This window comes from Rhinatrema bivittatum, chromosome 4, assembly GCF_901001135.1.
Source record: "Rhinatrema bivittatum chromosome 4, aRhiBiv1.1, whole genome shotgun sequence".
NCBI lineage: Eukaryota > Metazoa > Chordata > Amphibia > Gymnophiona > Rhinatrematidae > Rhinatrema > Rhinatrema bivittatum.
In genome coordinates, this window is record NC_042618.1 from 191,499,457 (window position 1) to 191,517,122 (window position 17,666).

Below are 17,666 nucleotides of genomic sequence, written 5' to 3' on the forward strand. Positions count from 1 at the left end.
GTCTTGAACAGTTTAAGGATTTTAATTCCAAAAAAAGCCCATTGTGGAATTGTGGTGTAGTGGATATTGACATGATTTAAGAGACAAAGAATTGTCAATTGGTTTTCATCAACAGCACTTGCTGGTTTGAGGTTTTTTTGTTTTTTGTAAAGGAAAAAGAAAAAATAAGAAACATTAACCTTTTCTATGAATAGTTTCTGCTTGTTAAAATGACATGTTTATAATGTTTTTGCAATAAATAATTTGTATAAAAAAATTAACAAAACTGAAATATTTTATACTTTTTGATATGTCATACTGTTATTTGTAAAATTGGTAACTTATTTTTTTTAACTTTTGATAAGTACATAACAAAATTATACTGTTTTCATAATTGTTTAATACACTGAGTCAGTACTAGAAACGACTTGGGTTCCCTAGTTTGTATTTCATTACTGTACCCAGTAGGCTAATACCTCTCTCCTACACTCTAGTCTTGTTCAGTCCACCTATCTTTAGGTCCCTCCACCCAATATACCACAACATGCTCATTGGGATGCCTTACACTTGAGTGTGTAATAATTAAACTGTCACGTGCACATTTTTCGTTTGTGAAATGTATAGAAATATCTTTGCTTACTATGGATGAACTGACACAGGTGAAGGTGCAACCCCTTATTGATCTGCCCCTCTTCTGATATGTACAGTCAGGAATTGCCCGTGGCTTCAAAGCTTCCTGCATAGAAAGATAACATTAATTTAGTAGCATCTTAATAAATTACACATACAGTACATAGCTCATGCTACAGCCTTTCAATTCAGGTACATTTCACTAATGCAGAGGGTGGTCTTCATCAGACCCACTGTAAGGAGTGGACAAGAAAGGTGACCACACAGACAATCAAAGAAGTGGAAAGAGGGGGTGCCACATCAGTTTTTTTTATTGAAAACTATTTACTTATAAAACAGAAAACCAAGTCCCGCATAGCATGATGAGAAATATAGATGACATTTGCACTGCCTGCTCTAGGAAAGTTGGTGGGTCACAGAACAAGTTTGTGAATATAGGTGGTGCTTTAGGCTTGAAAAGGTTGGGAAACACTGCTGTAGAGTATGTCAAGCTGTGACACCACAAGGACCATCCCTAGGGTAGGGAAAATTGGAGCCAGAGCCCTGGGTTCCCTCACCCACCTAGAATCAGCCCTGGACTCCACATTATCACAAACTCTCTGATTTAGATACTTTAAAACCAACAACTTTTTCATCTCTGAAAAAGTCATACTTACTGCGAGAGTTGTCCCATTCGGGCAGGTGATGCCCCTACGACAGTCATTGCACTTGATCTGGATTAGAAAAATCAAATGGAAACCATCAGAAATCACAGACAGATTAGATTTAGCTATTTTTATTTTATGTTTCAATCTTGTTAATTAATTATCAATACCAAATATGGTAAACCAACAATCAAATTCACATACAGAATTGGGAAACTGGTTTGTACTTCCCAGGGTCCCATGGCCATGGTGAATTTTACTCCCCCTCCCAAACTGTGACCCATTCCACCCCACATACACCCCTTACGAAGCAACACTCCAGTGAATTCCCATGTGCAGATTTGCAACAATCAGTGCAGGGCCCATTACCAGCAACAGTAGGTTATCTGTTCAGTCATTCTCAACAGGTGTGTCGGGGCACACTAGTGTGTCATGAAGTCCCAGGAAGTGTGTCAGAGCCAGCAGAAGACTGATCTTTCCGCATCAGTTTGGGTGGAAGTTGGCTGACTTCTTTTTTATTGGGTATGATAGGAAGCTGCTCTTGATTCCTTCTCTTCCTGGCCAATGGGAGGTTGTTCCCTCCTCCTTCACCCAGATCAGAGTGCGATATCACCAACTCCTGTTCATATAGCCCAGCAGGACACCAACTTCATTTTCCTCTGCCTGGCCTGGCAGTGAGGCTACTGATGCTCTCTTCACCCCATTGGGCCTGGATGTGAAGGCAGGAGCATAAAGAAGAAAAGTGTGTGCTCCATAGATCCCCTGCTGCTGCCTCATCTTTCTCTCCTCAATGCTTCTTGTCCTCATCTGCTGTTGATAATGAAGGAAGGAGACTCTGGATTGGATTGAAGTCTTTTCTGCTGGCTAGGAGCCAGGAGGAGGGGGAAATCTACTGGGCAGGAAGGAGTTGGAAGATAGGAGTTCAAGAGTCTGCTGGGCAGGAAGGCATGGGGAGATAGGGAGTCAAGGGTGGGGGAAAGGAGGTTGGGTTGCTGGGTAGGGAGAGGCGGAGGAGGGAGGGGTTGGGGACTGCTGGGCAGGGAAGAGATGGACGTGGAGACATGGAGGTGTGGGGCAGCTGGGTTGGGGGAGAGGGGAGCGGGGGATGTTGAACAGGAAGGGGTAGGAAAGAGGAGGTCAGAGGTATTCCTGGTAGGAAAGGAAAGAGGGAAGGGCAGAAAGTTGAACAGGGGAGAGAAGGAGCAAGGGGAAGAGGATGGGGTGTTGGGAATGTTGGCCAGGGATATGACTATGTGAAAGAATGATTGAGTAGTTGGGAGAAGTGAGGGGTGATGGGGACATGGAAGAGAGTGACTGGGTACAAGGGCCATACTATGTCAATTTTGAGAATATGCATTTCTTCTTTCTTTGAACTTTGCTTAGTGTAGGAGGAAATATTTCTGTTTCTAGTTCTCCAGTTTTGCACTGCATGCAGAAGGTCATCTCTGGGTTTCCATTCCAGGTTTTGTTTTCAATTTATAATTTGTGGTCTTTTACTCTATATTTGGTGAAGGCAGGTCTAATTGTGTTCTGTGTGTATGCGACCGAGATGAGGTACTTTACAAGAGGTTTGTATCAGCCTTATTTGTTGTATTTTCTCAATATTATATTGCACTGGTGGTGAACTGCTGCTTTTTCATGGGTAAGGCTATTGCTGTTTCATTTCTTGGAGTTAGTGCTGCTGAGGTATGGCAGTTTGATAGACATGTACAGAGTGGGGTTTGTTTGTATTATTTTACAATGCACCTGGTAGCAAATGGAGTTTATGATGCTGTTATTAAGATGACACCAGAATCAGAATATTTTTTTTGTAGGGTGAATTGTACAGGGAAATGTCAGTTCTGCTCTGCACTCATTGTTAGGAAGCGGGGGACTCCTGTAGATGCAGAGCATATGCTTATATATATAGTCCCATGATGGCCATGTGTTCAGTGTGTCATGCATGTGAGTGTCTTCTCTCAGGTGTGTCCTGACAGAAAAAAGGTTGAGAACCACTGATCTAGTCAATATTCATTGAAAATCAGACTCCTAGTCCTGTGAGGCAATGACTATTTACAAATCCATCTGTAAAAAACAAACAAACCAAAAACCACACTTCTTCCTAGTTATCTCAGATTTGTCCACATATTTCTCATATAGACACTTTTTTCTTTTTAAATAAATAAATTTGATGAAGTTGGTTTCTCCACCGGATCAATGTTAGTAGGTCTTCCATCAGCCAGTATTGCAGTATAGCCTTTTTTGCAACCAAAAGGGCTTTGCAAATCCAGATCGTCAAATATTTTGGGCCATCAACAGTCCCATGCAAATTATCAAAAAAGAGTACCTTAACTTGGAAGGTCAATGTACATTTGTAATCCTATGAATGTAATTTACAACAACCTTCCAAAATTTGCTGATTAGTGGGCAGTCACAAATTGGTGCCCCAAGGTTCCTGGTAAAGACTTACATTTAATACATATACATGATATTGAACTTTTCATGACAAACGTTGTCTGTTGAGAAACATAATATTTCATCAAGAATTTATATTGTACTACATGTAATGTAACATTACAGGTCAGTGATTGTATCCTTTTAAAACATTGTGCATCTTGAGCTTCCATAAATTCAAAATCTAGCTCCTGCCCCCAACTTAACAAAAAGTTATCATATCCCCTGGGCCATTTTCTCCCCATCAAAGTACAATACAAAGAAGATAAAAATTCTCTGTGTGCGTATGACCAATCATTTACTCCCAATTGACCCAATATAATGCCTGATTTGCAGGTAAGCAAAGAAATGCCTATGATCCAAATCAAACTCAAGTTACCATATCTTGGAAAGCTCGTATGTGCTCCATCTCATCTAAGAATTGTGAAATGACCTTCAGCCCCCAACTAGCCCACACTGAAAAAATTTTGACTGACTCTTAGGCAAAAAAATTTTGTTACCTACAATGGTTAAGAATTCTGAAATAGAATTGTTCAGGTTGAACATGGAATATAAATATGGTCTAGTGGGATAACAAATGGACTCACTTTAAGATTGCTAGGCAATTGGACCAAAGATGAGTGTAAAATATAGCCAGGCTTAATGGAAAAAGATAATCATTCTCTAATACAATGGGAGTATAAAACTGTGTCCCCAACAGCCAATCAGCAACATGGCATAGGTTGCAAGCAATATTATATAGCTTCAAATCAGCTATTCCCATGCCCCCTATATCCCATTTGCCTATTAATTTAGCCAACACTATTCTGGGTTTGGTGCTTTTCCACAGGTAACCTCTTACCAGACTCTCCAACTGGCCCAGTTAATAATGGGATTGTTTGAAACATATGCAACCATTTAGGAAGAATTATCATTAGAAAAAGATTCATCCCACCCGCCATAGATAACGGAAAATCTTTCCAACTTTATAGCAGAGTCTTAGTTGCCTCAGCAATTTTTGGAAATTGACTCTATATAGCTGCACAGTATCCCCTGTGCATTACCATCCTCAAATAAGTGAATGAATCTGTTACCCACCACATAGGAAAGTCTGTATCCCCCCCAATTATGCCAAATCTGATCTTGCAAAGATAATGCCTCGGACTTTCCAATATTCAATTTCAAACCTGCTAACTTGCCAATTAGAGAAAATTCTCTAAGAAGAGCTCATAGTGAGGCTACCAATTCTGCTATGTGAAGGAGAATGTCATGAGCAAAAACTGCCAATTTGAAAAACTAAGAGGCAGGCCCACCCATGGGGATTCCCTTGATATTTATATTGCTCCTAATTTTCATTAAAAGAGGTTCCAAAGACAAAATAAAGAGCATTGGGGATAGGGAGCATCCCTGCCTAGTGCCTTGACCTAAATGAATATCTGCCAAACAGAACCCATTCACCAAAACATACACCTTCGGATCAATATATAGCACCTGCACTATTTAAAAAAAAATAAAAAATCCCTCTATCCCAAAGGCTTGTAAAGTCTCAAACAAAGTCTTACTCTAGCTGATCAAATGCTTTTTCAGCATCCAGGCTCAACAACATAGATGGTATTTGCTTCCATTTACTACTTTACGTATATTTATTACAGAATGTTGGCCCTTAACAAGCCCTACTTGATCATCTCAGATTAATGTGGGCAGAAGCCCCCTCAGATGGTTCGCCATGATCTTCACTAGGAATTTTATATCAAAACTGAATAGAAAAATAGGGCAATAGGAAGCTGGAAGTGATGGATCTTTGTCAGCTTTTGGCAATAACAAGTTGACTGCCCTATTGGGTGGTAAAAGAAAGTGCCCCAAGTCAGTTAAGTGTTCAAACATCCTCAGTAAGGGGAGAGAAACCTTTTGGACCAACAGTTTGTAGAATTCAGCAGAGAATCCGTCTGGACCAGGGGATTTTAACAATTTAGCATCTTGGATTCCCTGCTGAATCTCCTGCAACTGCAAAGTTTGATTAAGTTGTGCTAATTGTTCCACAGTTATATAGGGTGGCCGATGGAAAAGTAGACTGCCTCCAATTCACTGGTATTGGAGACGGGCTACTTTTCCACGGGCCACCCTGTACTAGAAAGATTAGTAGAATACAGGTAATTTTGAATATTTGCACAGTTCCCTGGTCAACGCAGAACTCTGGCTAAACTACAGAAGTACTACTGGTGGTCCAACATGAAGGAAGACACATTCTCCTATGTTGCTTCTTGGTCCAATTCTGCCAGACAGAAACCGCCACCCGGATGTCCTTGGGGCCTACTCCAACCCTTGCCAGTGCCAGATGAGCCCTGGACTCACATTGCTACAGACTTTGTGGTAGACTTACCACTCTCAGGAGGTATCAATACCATCTGGGTTACAGTGGATTGTTTCTCAAAGATGGTTCACTTCGTGGCTCTCCCTGGCTTGCCCTCAGCCATGGAGCTTGCAAAGCTTTTCATCACTCACATCTTTTGCCTTCACGGCATGCCAAAGCACATCGTCTCTGACAGAGGAGCCCAATTTACAGCTAAGTTCTGGAAAGCTTTGTGCAAGAAGTTTGATATCTCTCTCGACTTCACCTCTGCATACCATCCTCAGTCAAACGGGCAAACGGAGAGAATGAATAGGACACTCAAGTAGTTCATTCGTGCCTACGTTGGTACATGTTAAAATGACTGGGCTCTCTGCCCTTCGGGGTATTCTCTAACTTGGGTACCCGCTCCTCAGGGGCCCTTTGCTTTCTTTCAGGTGCCTTACTGGGTTCAGGTACTCACTCCTCGAGAGCCTGCTCTCCCTGTCTTGGTGCTTGTAACCATCTACTTCTGCCTGGTGGAATCGTCAACCTTACAGCTACCATCTGTGAGTAATCTAATTCTCAGTCTGTCTCATCTACAGCTCTCCTGTGCAGGGAACCTACACCTGGATCTCCCTATACCATCTCGGTGAGACTGGTTCCCTCTGCCTAGGGTCCCTGGACTGCTACCTCTGGATCACCCCACTACTGCCACCTCTGGTGGTATACATCAGCTGTACAATAAAAGACAAAACTGTGTTTGTGCATCTTGAGTCTAGCCCAGTACTGTGGCTCCCCACGGGGCTCCTCCCTGTCGGCTTGGTCATCCCCCACAGTACCCAGGAATCCATTCAAACACCTCAAAACCATAACAACCTTAGGAGTGATTTACAGTGTATGATACCTACTTATCTGAAGAATAACTGTGGAAGAATATGAAATTATGCATTTCTGTATCTGAATTTTCTATTGTTTTTGATATGGACTCTTTTTACTGTGTTATCTGCTGAACTGCTTGTTTTGCAAGTAAACTTTCTTCCTGTTGGGATCACCAAATACAGTGTGGACTGTGTACTATTTTTAATTTTTTTAGGTAACCTCTGCTCAGTTTGGCCTTGTAGGAGATCTTGCCCTCGTTCCTTGGAACTCAGAAAGATTTCTCCCCCACCCTGGTTGAGCAAGCCCAGTGCTCTCCAGTGCTGGAAAAGTGTCCCTGACGGGATAATTTTAAAAGGAACTCATGTGTGCCCTTACACGCATGTATCGGTGTGCGAGTGGAAATACGCTGCAATTTTATATTGTTTGCAAAAGTACGTGTGTATCATTTAAAATCACCCTGCCATGCATATGTGCGTGTGTAATCTTAAATGGCAACTCAAGTAAATGTCCTGTGCGTATTTCCGCTAGCGAATTTTACACACATCAGCAGGCAGATTTTAACACATGCTCGCGTGAAGGAAAAACCAGTTTTTCCAAGTAGTCCTCCAGTTTGTCCAGTTAATATTGAGGTCTACAAGACCCCTCTGATTCTTCATCCTGAAATCTGCCACTTGACCCCCTAATCTTCACGTGTGCTGAAAGCCCTAAAACTCGAGATCTGCAGACTTGCTCCTCATCAGGACCTGCAGTAAAGTTACGCGGATAACATGCGGGTACGCACCACGGTCAGTTTTTTTAAAATTCAAAGTTACGCACATAAGTCTTATCCCCGCCCTGGAACGCCCATGCCCCACCCCTTTTTCACCCGCTCATACTTGACGTGCATATGGGTATGAGTGCGTGTACTTCACGGCTTCCTAAAATTTGCGCTGCTCGTGCGCGACCCACATACACGCGTATGTGGCCATTTTTGTGCGAGCAACGCTTTTAAAATTTACCTTTTAGGCTCCTAGTTTGGCTGAAAACAAACACCTAAATTAGGAACTGTATTATTTAGCAGCCTTAATTTAGCTCAGCTTTTTGTGAATATCAGCCTCATAAAATAACCAGAGAACTACAGTCGCTATTAGATTAATACTGGTACTGCTTTCTGATTAACCCTGCAGTTCTCAGCCTGCAGAGAAAGGAGGACTCTGAAGTCGTCCTGGGACTAGGATAGCTGTAAGCAGATAGATCCAGAGGTTTGGAAATAAAGTAACTTTTTTAAGTATAACCCCCATTCCACTATCTGTCCTTGAAAAGGGGGCTTCGGGATTACTTCATTCCCAAGCATAGGAGAAACTTCACTCCGAGGCCCTTCGAGCCTATATGCTGGGACCCACACACTCCTCGCATGCAAGGATTGTATTCCCATGAAGTCTTTGATTGTAACAATTTGGCATGCAGTGCGTTTGGGAGGTGAGAAATCTATGCGCTCCATTTACACCTCCATGCAAAATTGCAAGCCGACACAGATGAATGTGGGCCAACAAACTGTGATTTTTATAAACAGAATAGCTGTTTGCGAGCACTCCCTGTCCAATTTGATTTGTTTTACCCTTTTTACTGTTGTGGTGGTGTTGTCACAACGATTTTTCTGAACCTCGAGAACTTGAGATACTCCCATCACCATTCCATTCTTGGTTTCCAGAAAAGTGCCATCCAGCGGGATGCTGTTAACGTAGGTCTGCAAGGAGACAGAACGGAGGATGAGACAAGAAAACCACGTGCGTGCTCCCTGGTAGAGATGTTGGGGTGATATTTCGTCCCTGGTTTGAAGCTGTCAGAACTCTAGCCCAGGGCAGGCACACAGCTGATTGCTAACAGATGGAAATCTGCATGGGTTCAAAGTGTCAAAATATCTACAGAAATGTAACCAGTTACTTTTTAGGGATGTGCTTTCACTGGAAACAAAATTTCCTATTTCATTTTGTAAATGAAACTAAAGAAAAACAAAATATTAGTTTTTTTTCTTGCTTTCATTGACATCAGGCCCGCCAATCGAGTATGCCAAATTTGAAAAATAAACTCTGTGCTTGGGAAAATATCCCTTGACACCCTTAACTTATTTTATCCAAGGGAAATGGGGGAGGAGTGATCTCCGGACACTCCAGCCCCATCGATGCTATACTTTTGATAAACTCCCAGAATAGGTGTGCTGGCAGTTGGGCAGAATAGAAATGACTGTAAATAAATAAATAAATACAATACTTTAAAATGGTGCCAGCCAACCCAATGCAACCACTGCAAGTTTCAAAGTCAATGTGTGTGCGTCCTTTCTCTGTGCAGCTCTGTTAAGAGTCTGGGGGTGAAAAGTGCCTGTGAACGTTCTCTTAATGTGGCCGGTTTGAAAATTGCCCTATGAGGGAACATTTCCCAAGGTTTAGTTGGAAGTTATTCAGGAAAGACTGAATTAGGTGGGTAGCTTGGCTGAAGCCTCAAGGTGGATTTCAGCCACCTAAAATCCCGTGTGCACTTTCACGGAGCATGCATTTTCAGCCACAGTAAAAAGGGGCATTCCAGGGAGGGCATAACTTGCCCAGAGGAGAATACCATGTGATATGTTGTTACCCGTGGGCTATACCTTTTCCAATAAATAAATATGCATGCCTTTAATTTAAAAATGCGTTTGTGCATGTTTTATGCCCATATTTGAGATGACTTAAAAGCTCATGCATACTATTTATTTGTCTAACAACTTAGTCTTCAAAAACAAACTCTGCAGGTACTACTTGTTTTGAAGATCAGGTTGGGAATGGGTGGGCTGTACACTTCATTAGGGGTCAGATTTTAGTACCTACGTGCGGGCGTAGATTTGTGCGTGCAACCCGGCGGGCACAAATCTATGCTTGATTTTATAACATGCCCGATTTTATAACATGCGGGGTCGGTGTGCGCGCGCCGAGCCCCAGGGGAGCCCAATGGCTTTCCCTGTTCCCTCCGAGGCTGCTCCCTTCCCCTACCTAACCCACCCCCTAGCCCTACCTAAACCCCCCTCCCATACCTTTGTTATGCAAGTTGCGCCTGCCTCTGGGCAGGCATAGGTTGCATGCACTCGCCGAGTGCCGGCGCGCGATCCCGCGACCTAGTGGCCCTACAGAGGCCTCTGGCCACGCCCATGCCCCACCCCTTTTTTCAAGCCCTGGGACATACTCGTGTCCCGGGGCTTGTGCACATCTCTGGGCCTATGCAAAATAGGCTCGGCACACGTAGGACTTTTAAAATCTGCCCCTAGGTGCCTTGGGGACAATTTTCAAAGGAATTTGCCTGGGTAATTAAGCAGTTACCCGTCTAAGTTCCCTGGGCTGAATACAGTGACCCTTCAATGGCCCAAAATGCTCGCACTCTTTCCCAACACCCATCCTTTTGCCAGCGGTGAATTGCCGGGGCCCAGGTTAGTAAGGGGGAGGGCCATGTACGTGCAGGAATTTCATTTTATAATCCCTGCATGCAATTTAATATGCCTGCTTTTATTGTACTGTAACGTAGGTGTAGATACGAAAATAGCCACAGTCTCTGCACCTACTTTACAGTCCCTGAATTGTCAAAGCAGAGCATTTTCCTTTGATAAATTGACATGTACCTGCAGACCTGCACGTTCTTTATTAAAAATGTGGCCTTTTTTTTTTTTATACGTGGAAGACAGTCAGTATAGGGAATGACTGACCTGGTTTTGTCTCTTATAAAATATGACCCAGAAAGAGAAGCCTAACATGGTCTCCTTATGCATTCCATTTTTCAGATCTGAATGTGTCAGCTTTTGTCCAAGGAGAATGTGATATTTCAGGGTGTCATTGTCCTGTAAGAAGGAACAACAAAGGATAGTCAATACTTTGTTTTCTTTCACTAATGGGCTCTGCTTCATTCTTTTTTTTTTTTTGCTTATAAAGTAAAAAAATAAATCAGTTTTAGAAATTTCTTAAATCACATATTAACATATGATGGCAGATAAAGACCAACATGGGCCATCCACTCTGTACAGTTAAGATCTGCCCACTTTGGGTAGCTGCTCATATGCAACCCACCAGCACCTAACCTCTCAACCCTTCACATCTGTCCCAAGCATGCTCAAAATCTATTACAGTGAGGGCCTCCAGCAACTCTGCTTGTAGGCAGCTTTATGCCTTGTCATCTTCAACTTTGTTTCTTATGAGTTCAATACTTAAACCCAAAACACCCAAGACTTCTTCTATGCCTTAGTATTGCATTAATCCCCACCTCAAGGCTATTGTAAGATATCCAACCTCATTAAGTTTGGGTTTCAGCCATGGCCCCCTCCATGCAGGTCACCCAGTCTTCTTGCAATCCAGATGTTGTTGAAGCACTGCTGTTTGGGGCTGTGACTGCCACTCTGTGCAGGTTACCTCCAGGCCTTCTTGGAAGCACAGTGCAATGATACCACTGCTATTCTGGTCTGAACCGCCACCCCATGCAGATTACCCCAGGGCTTCATTACCATCCCATTGCTACTAGGAGGTCCATATTCAAAGAGTTTGTCCTGGTAACATTTTGAGTTACCTAGATAAAGCCTGAGATTTGAGTACTTTCCCTTGCTGGCTGGTTAAATTTTGTGTGGCTAACTCACAAAATTTATAGGTCGATTTTAAATCCCTGGCGCGTGCAAATACTGGGAGATAAGTGCGTGGCCGGGCCCTGTGTGTGCCGCGTGCATTTTCCAAGCAGCCCAGCCACACGTGCATCTTCCAGTACGCGCAGAAGTGTCGGATTCCTAAAAAGGGGTGGGTTGGGGGAGGGCTGGGGGGCGGTCAGGAGTTGAGGTGAGTTGAGGGGGTCAGGGGTCGGGGTGGAGAGGGGAAAAGGGAGGAAGGATAGTTTGGGGGTTAGGGAAGTTCCCTCCCAGTCCGCTCCTTTATTGCTGATATTAAACGCTAATCAGTTAAAGTTAGTCAGGTAAGTCTGGTTGGGGAAAATACCTGTCCTAAAATTCCCCAGATAACTTTATCTGAGTACATTTAGCCAGGTATATTCAGCGGAATATTCATCTGGTTATGTTCTGTTGAATATCCAGGTAACATTATTGGGGTAACTTTCCCCAGGGAGCTTTCCTGCTCACTGGTGCACTGAATATCAACCTCTAGGGATCCTCTGTGTTTATTCTGCTTTTTTCTATTACCATTTTTGTCTCCACTCACTCATCCAGAAGAGCATTCCAGACATCCACCATCCTTTCCATGAAAAAATATTTTCTGATGTTGTTCCTGAATCATCTTCGTGCCTGCTTCCCCCCCCCCGCCCCCCCCGTGAGCTAATCCTACCCCCTTTATGCCCATGAACAAAAGTACTCACCCTGTTAAACAGCATGGGCACTTTTACCTGTACTAAGTCGCAGGGGGGGCAATAAAGCAATGTGGCTGCCTTGTTAGTTCAATTGGATGCATAGAAATAATGGTCAATAAACAAGTTGTAGACCAGGCCTTTTTTATTGGGCTAAGTTAATACATACGGGGGCCATATGTAATATTGCATTGAAATCAGGTGGTAACTAAATACAAGCATAAGTTACACCAGCTTTCAAAGGGAAAGCAGAAATGAAAATTATCTCACCAAAGTTACCTACACACATTTACACCTGCTATTTGGTGGGCATAATTTCTTTGTGCTACTTTTTAAAATTCAAATGGATGCACGTACATTATGCGCACAAGTGCAGCCCCATCTCAAGCTCTGCTCCCCCCCCCCCCCCCCCAGGAATACCTCTGTTCAGGCTTGGTATGCTTCCATGCATGCGTGGCATATGTGTATAAGTTTACCTGCATATTGGACAGACAACTATGAAAAAGGTCATTTCTGCTCAAAGTATTGTTTACCCACAGAAGTCCCTTTGAAAATTACCGGAGGGCCATTCTGAAACTTTGCACCCACCAGGCCTGCAAGCGAATTTTCAAAGAGAAACTCTCCATGGAGTTTCCCTTTAACATTTTAGGCAGTGCGCACAATGTAGGGACATTTGCATCTGCATATTTTACATGGGAGCAGAAGATGCAAAATACTCACCGGAAAGCAGGCATGGGGATTTGTAAAACAAAATCATTATGTGTACTTTCCCTATTTCTCTATCTTGACCTAACCACTCCTCACTTTTTCCCCTTCCCCCCAACCCAAGGTAAATCTTTTGATTATGGACTCCTTTGTAACTAGCTATAGAGAGCAATGCTTCCCTCATCAAGTCAATGTAAAATGAAATTTAAGTGATACAATGAATGACACCTCCTGCCTGGAGTAACAACCACCTTGAATTTTGGGCTGTAAGGAAATTACAGCATAGTCTCCCCCAAACAGTCTAGCCTAATCATTGCAGTGATAACCCTTGCCTAGGGGCCATGGCTCCTTCTGGAATCGGGTACATGTGTATTTCAAGTCTTGTCACTAGGTGTTGCTATTGTTTAATGACCAAGACTCCCATTCGTTAGGGGCAATGAATACTGGCAGCGGCGGAACCTCCAGGCGTGGCTGGATGGGTAGCAGGAGACAGGCTTGGGAATAAAAAACCCAAATCTCCTGCATGGCACCACACAGCATTGCCCCTGAGCTATTGGGCCCATTAACAAGTTTAACTCTGTTCTGCTCCTCGGCTGCTGCTTGTTATGCAAATACCCAAATCCAATTTAAAGTACAAATATTGGGGCTCCATACTGAATAGATGCGGAATGAGCTAGAAAGACTTTACCAGTTGTTGCATATTTGAAGTATTGTAGTACTTTGACACGGCATCATTTCCTGGGATGAAAATAGTGTACCTCTTTTCTGAGGACTCGAGGTAATCAATCAGCTGGTGTTCCTACAAGATTCAATGAGGCAGTGTTAGACATTCCAAGTCCTCCACTCACTAGCGAAAGGGATTTTACGAGTTTTCACAGAGAAATAAACATTTTCATAGTTGAAATAAACAAATGTAATTAATCTAATCTTTAAGTGCTTTCAAGAATTTCCAATAAAATGTGCTCAAAGCATTCTACAACAGAAACAAATGCTATGATAACAATGAGATTGATATTCAAAAGGATTTGTCTTGCTACTAAGTTAGCTGGGCAAACCCTGCGATTTGAATGTTGTGCCCTTTCAACTGGTAAGATTTTGTCTGGATATGTCTCTCCGGCCAAAGTTTAGCCAGATAAAAAGAGTCAAGGTAGGAGGCACGGCTAAAATTTATCCAGCTAGCGCTGAGATTCAGTGGCAGCCGGATAAATATAGCCAGGCAAGTCTAGTTGGGAAAAATCACTGTCCTAAAGTTAACCGGGTAACTTTTCCTGAGTATCTTCAGCCAGGGATATTTAGTGGCAGACTTTTTCAGGTAGCTTTTCCACTCATGGACCCAGGCCTGGATTTGCCAATAGGCACACTAGGCATAAGTGTATGGTAGCAATAATCTGGGGTGGGGGGTGGGTGGGAGAGGGAGAGGGCAGCAGCCAGCTGAAGATATTCTGCCTCTCAACTGTGCTGAATCTCACTCAACAGAGAACATCTTTCAGTTCTGCTTCCTGCTCCTGGCCCTCTCCTCCCAGTTCAAAGAACAGGAGGGGAAGGTTGAGCTAGTGTTATGACTTTGTTGGAAATAGTGGACTCTGGGCTGAGATGAGTGATGTCTCCGCCCACAGGGAGGAGCCCTGTGGGCCTCACCGTCAGTGGGCGTGATCTCAGCGACGTAGGACACAACTGTAAAGAGCTTTCATTAAGGAGAAAAGACAATGCATAACCCGAAGAGCGGGAAATGCAATAAGACAGTTCCTGAGCAGGAGGTACTCAGGGTAGTACTGTAGATGTGAAGGTCCGGTAGTGGCCCGCAGCGCAGGGTACACCAAGAGATTCCTGTAGGCTGGTGGAGATACCTCTGAGAGCAGATCCGGTAGTGGCCTGCAGCGCAGGGTAAGCCGAGGATAACTGGTCAGTAAATGAAGTAGCAGAGATCTGAAGATACAGGAAACAGGTAGAGGGTCTTGAGTAGTGGTACGATACCCTGTAGCTCAGGATAGGTAGAATAGATATGCTGATGAACGGTAGTGGCCCGAGGTACGGGGTACACCGTGGAATCACAGCAATGTAGATAGTGAAGGAAACTGAAGAAGGCACTCACAGAAGGAAGTTCCAGGAGCTAAACCTGAGGATTGGGTTAGGTGGTCCAAGGCAGAAATGCTCTCCGAGGAGCGGATAGCCGAGACGCGGAAGGGTCCCTGTGGAGCGGGTACCCAGAGCGTCCCCAATGCCATGAGTAGACTGGAGCTGAAGATCCCAATATGGAGTGGATTTAACAACGAGAGAACTCCTTGCTAACTCGTCTTAGCAGTGAGCCGGTCGGCTTAAGTATACTAGAGGGTTGACGTCATCAGGAGGGGATGCCCCCGAGGTTCCCGCCATGACATAAACAAAAGGAGGCCGCGCGCACGCACCTAGTTGATTCCGGAAGTAAGATGGCAGTCGGAAGCGCCCATGCGGTCCCAGGGACGCCGGGGAGGTCGGCATTGACTGGCGGAGGTAGCTACTCTTCCAATGATAGACGGTGCAGGGAAAAAAGAGGTGAGTATGAAAGGTCGCAGCCGTCTGCGACCGACGGGCGCAACAGCTAGAAGGGACAGAGCAAAGAAAAAAATGTTCTACTCCTTATTCCAGCCCCTCCCCTCGTGTTGTGTGCAAGGAATAGGAGGAGAGGGGTTAGGCCAATGCAGGGAGGCTCTGATGGCACTCACATCCTTTAGCTCTGATAGAGACCTGTTACACCCCCCCCCCCCCCAGGCAACAAATTGAGTGTCACCATAGCCATCTTGGGCCCTGGAAGATTTACTCCTTCCCCCCTCCCCCCGCATTGGAAAAAGAACCCTTCCTAGGAGCCCTTGGACTGTGACAGAGTGGGAGAAATTTATAGGACTGGCCCCGGGACTTTTGTGTGTCCCTGCCCTCCTGGCCCCTAAACTGGAAAGGGGGTTACATATACAACACAGTTAACAAAAAAAAAGTAGAATTCCTCAAGGTTCGGTTCTGGGATTGGTTCTCTTCAATATCTTCATGAGCGATGCTGTGGAGGCACTGGAAGGTAAAGTTTGTCTTTTTTGCAGATGACACCAAGATCTGCAACAGAGTGAACACATCTGAAGGAGTGGAGAGAATGAGAGGTGACCTAGGAAAGCTCAAGAAGTGGTTGAACATTTGTCAGCTGAGATTCAATGGCAAGAAGTGCAGAGTCATGCTTTTAGGGTGCAGTAATCCAAAGGAGCTGTACGTGATTGGGGGTGGGGGGGGGGGGGGGTGAAAGACTGATGTGCACGGAGTAGGAGAGAGACCTTGGGATGTGACAAGACTAAGGCCAGAAGGATGTAGGGCTGCATAGAAAGAAGCATAACCAGCAGGAAAAAGGAAGTGAAAATACCCCATACAGATCCTTGGTGAGGCCTCAGCTGGAGTACTGTGTTCAGTTCTGGAGCTCGTATCTCAAAAAGGATAAGGATAGAATGGTGTGGGGTCTTCACCAAAAGACTTATGAGATGAGACTGAAAGACCTAAATGTATTTACTCTGGAGGAGAGGAGAAACAGGGGAGATACAGTATGATTATAGACTTTCAAATACATGAAGGGAATTAATGATGCACAAAAATCAATTCTTTTCCAATGGAAAGGAAGTTGTAAAATTAGGAGTCATGATCTGAAACTCCAAGGGCAAAAATTCAGGAATAATACCAGGAAACATTTCTTCATTTAAAAGATGATGGATGCATGGAATGCCCTTCTGAAGAAGTGTTACATCTATGGACCCTTGGGCTGGGGTGATATTGAGAACCTGCAGGGCTCCTCCCTGCAGGTTCTCACCGCCAGCAGGCAGATCCCAGTGAAGCAGAAACCGGACTAGAGCTTCACCTATACCAGCCTTCATTCCCTCCGGGTTAAGCCTTTGAGTGCTGGGGCTGCAGGACTTAGGCAAAGGTCTCTGGGTATGACTAGTCATGGTCCAGGGGCAGGTTATGGTCAGAGGCAGGCAGCGGTCAGGCATAGTGAGAGTCCAGGCAAGGGTCGAAACCAGGTATCCATCCGAGGAGAGGAAGAGGGACAGATAGAGCTGAGGCAGGCTGGGTAGGCAGGGCAGGAGCAGGCTGGGCAGACAAAGATAGAAACAGGCTGGGCAGATGGAGGCAGGAAGCAACATGCTCAACAGGACAAAGCTGGACCTGTTGTTGAGGCAGGGTGCATCAGGGAAACTGCCCTTAAATAGGGCAAAGATAGTGATGTCATTAATAGGGGCCGCGGGGCCTTTTCTGCTTTGGTCCCTTTAAAAGGGCCAGCATTGGGCGCAGGCACACCTAAAGAGCACTGGGGGAGGTAGGAGCTGGTGATGTCCTGCCACATGGTGGTCAGCAGTCTCCTGCCATAGGAAGAGTCGGCGGTGTCCTGCCATGCCAAGGCCAGCAGCGGCTGACCGGAGCATGCTGGCTGCGGAGCCGAGAGTGACGGCTCCAGGGACAGCCCGTGAACCGTGAAACGTAACAAGAAGTGGTATAGACAAGAACAGTAATGAAATTCAAGAGGTCGGGGACAAACACAGAAAATGCCTGCTGGCTAGAAAATAGAAATGAAGAAATAGGGTAGCTTTTGTAATACCTAAAGCTTACATTTTAGCTTGGGGGTGACAGTTTCTACCCTTAATAGAAGGCTTGGACCCTGCATGGAGAGGTAGGTATTACCCTAAAAAAAACTTTCTGGGCAGACTAGATGGACCATTTTGGCCTATCTGCCATCATCTACTATGTCA

The 17,666-nt window shown here is 44.5% G+C and overlaps 1 protein-coding gene across 1 annotated transcript in view; it reads right to left on the reverse strand.

Moving 5' to 3' along the window:
• STAB1 (stabilin 1) overlaps positions 1-17,666 on the reverse strand; it is a 335,521-nt gene that overhangs the window by 165,155 nt on the left and 152,700 nt on the right. The window contains exons 33-37 of the mRNA XM_029599456.1: positions 13,601-13,711; positions 10,580-10,711; positions 8,471-8,599; positions 1,266-1,322; positions 620-715 (exon numbers count right to left, since the gene is read on the reverse strand). Of these exons, the coding sequence (XP_029455316.1) occupies positions 620-715; positions 1,266-1,322; positions 8,471-8,599; positions 10,580-10,711; positions 13,601-13,711 (525 nt within the window). The remainder of the gene's footprint in view (positions 1-619; positions 716-1,265; positions 1,323-8,470; positions 8,600-10,579; positions 10,712-13,600; positions 13,712-17,666) is intronic.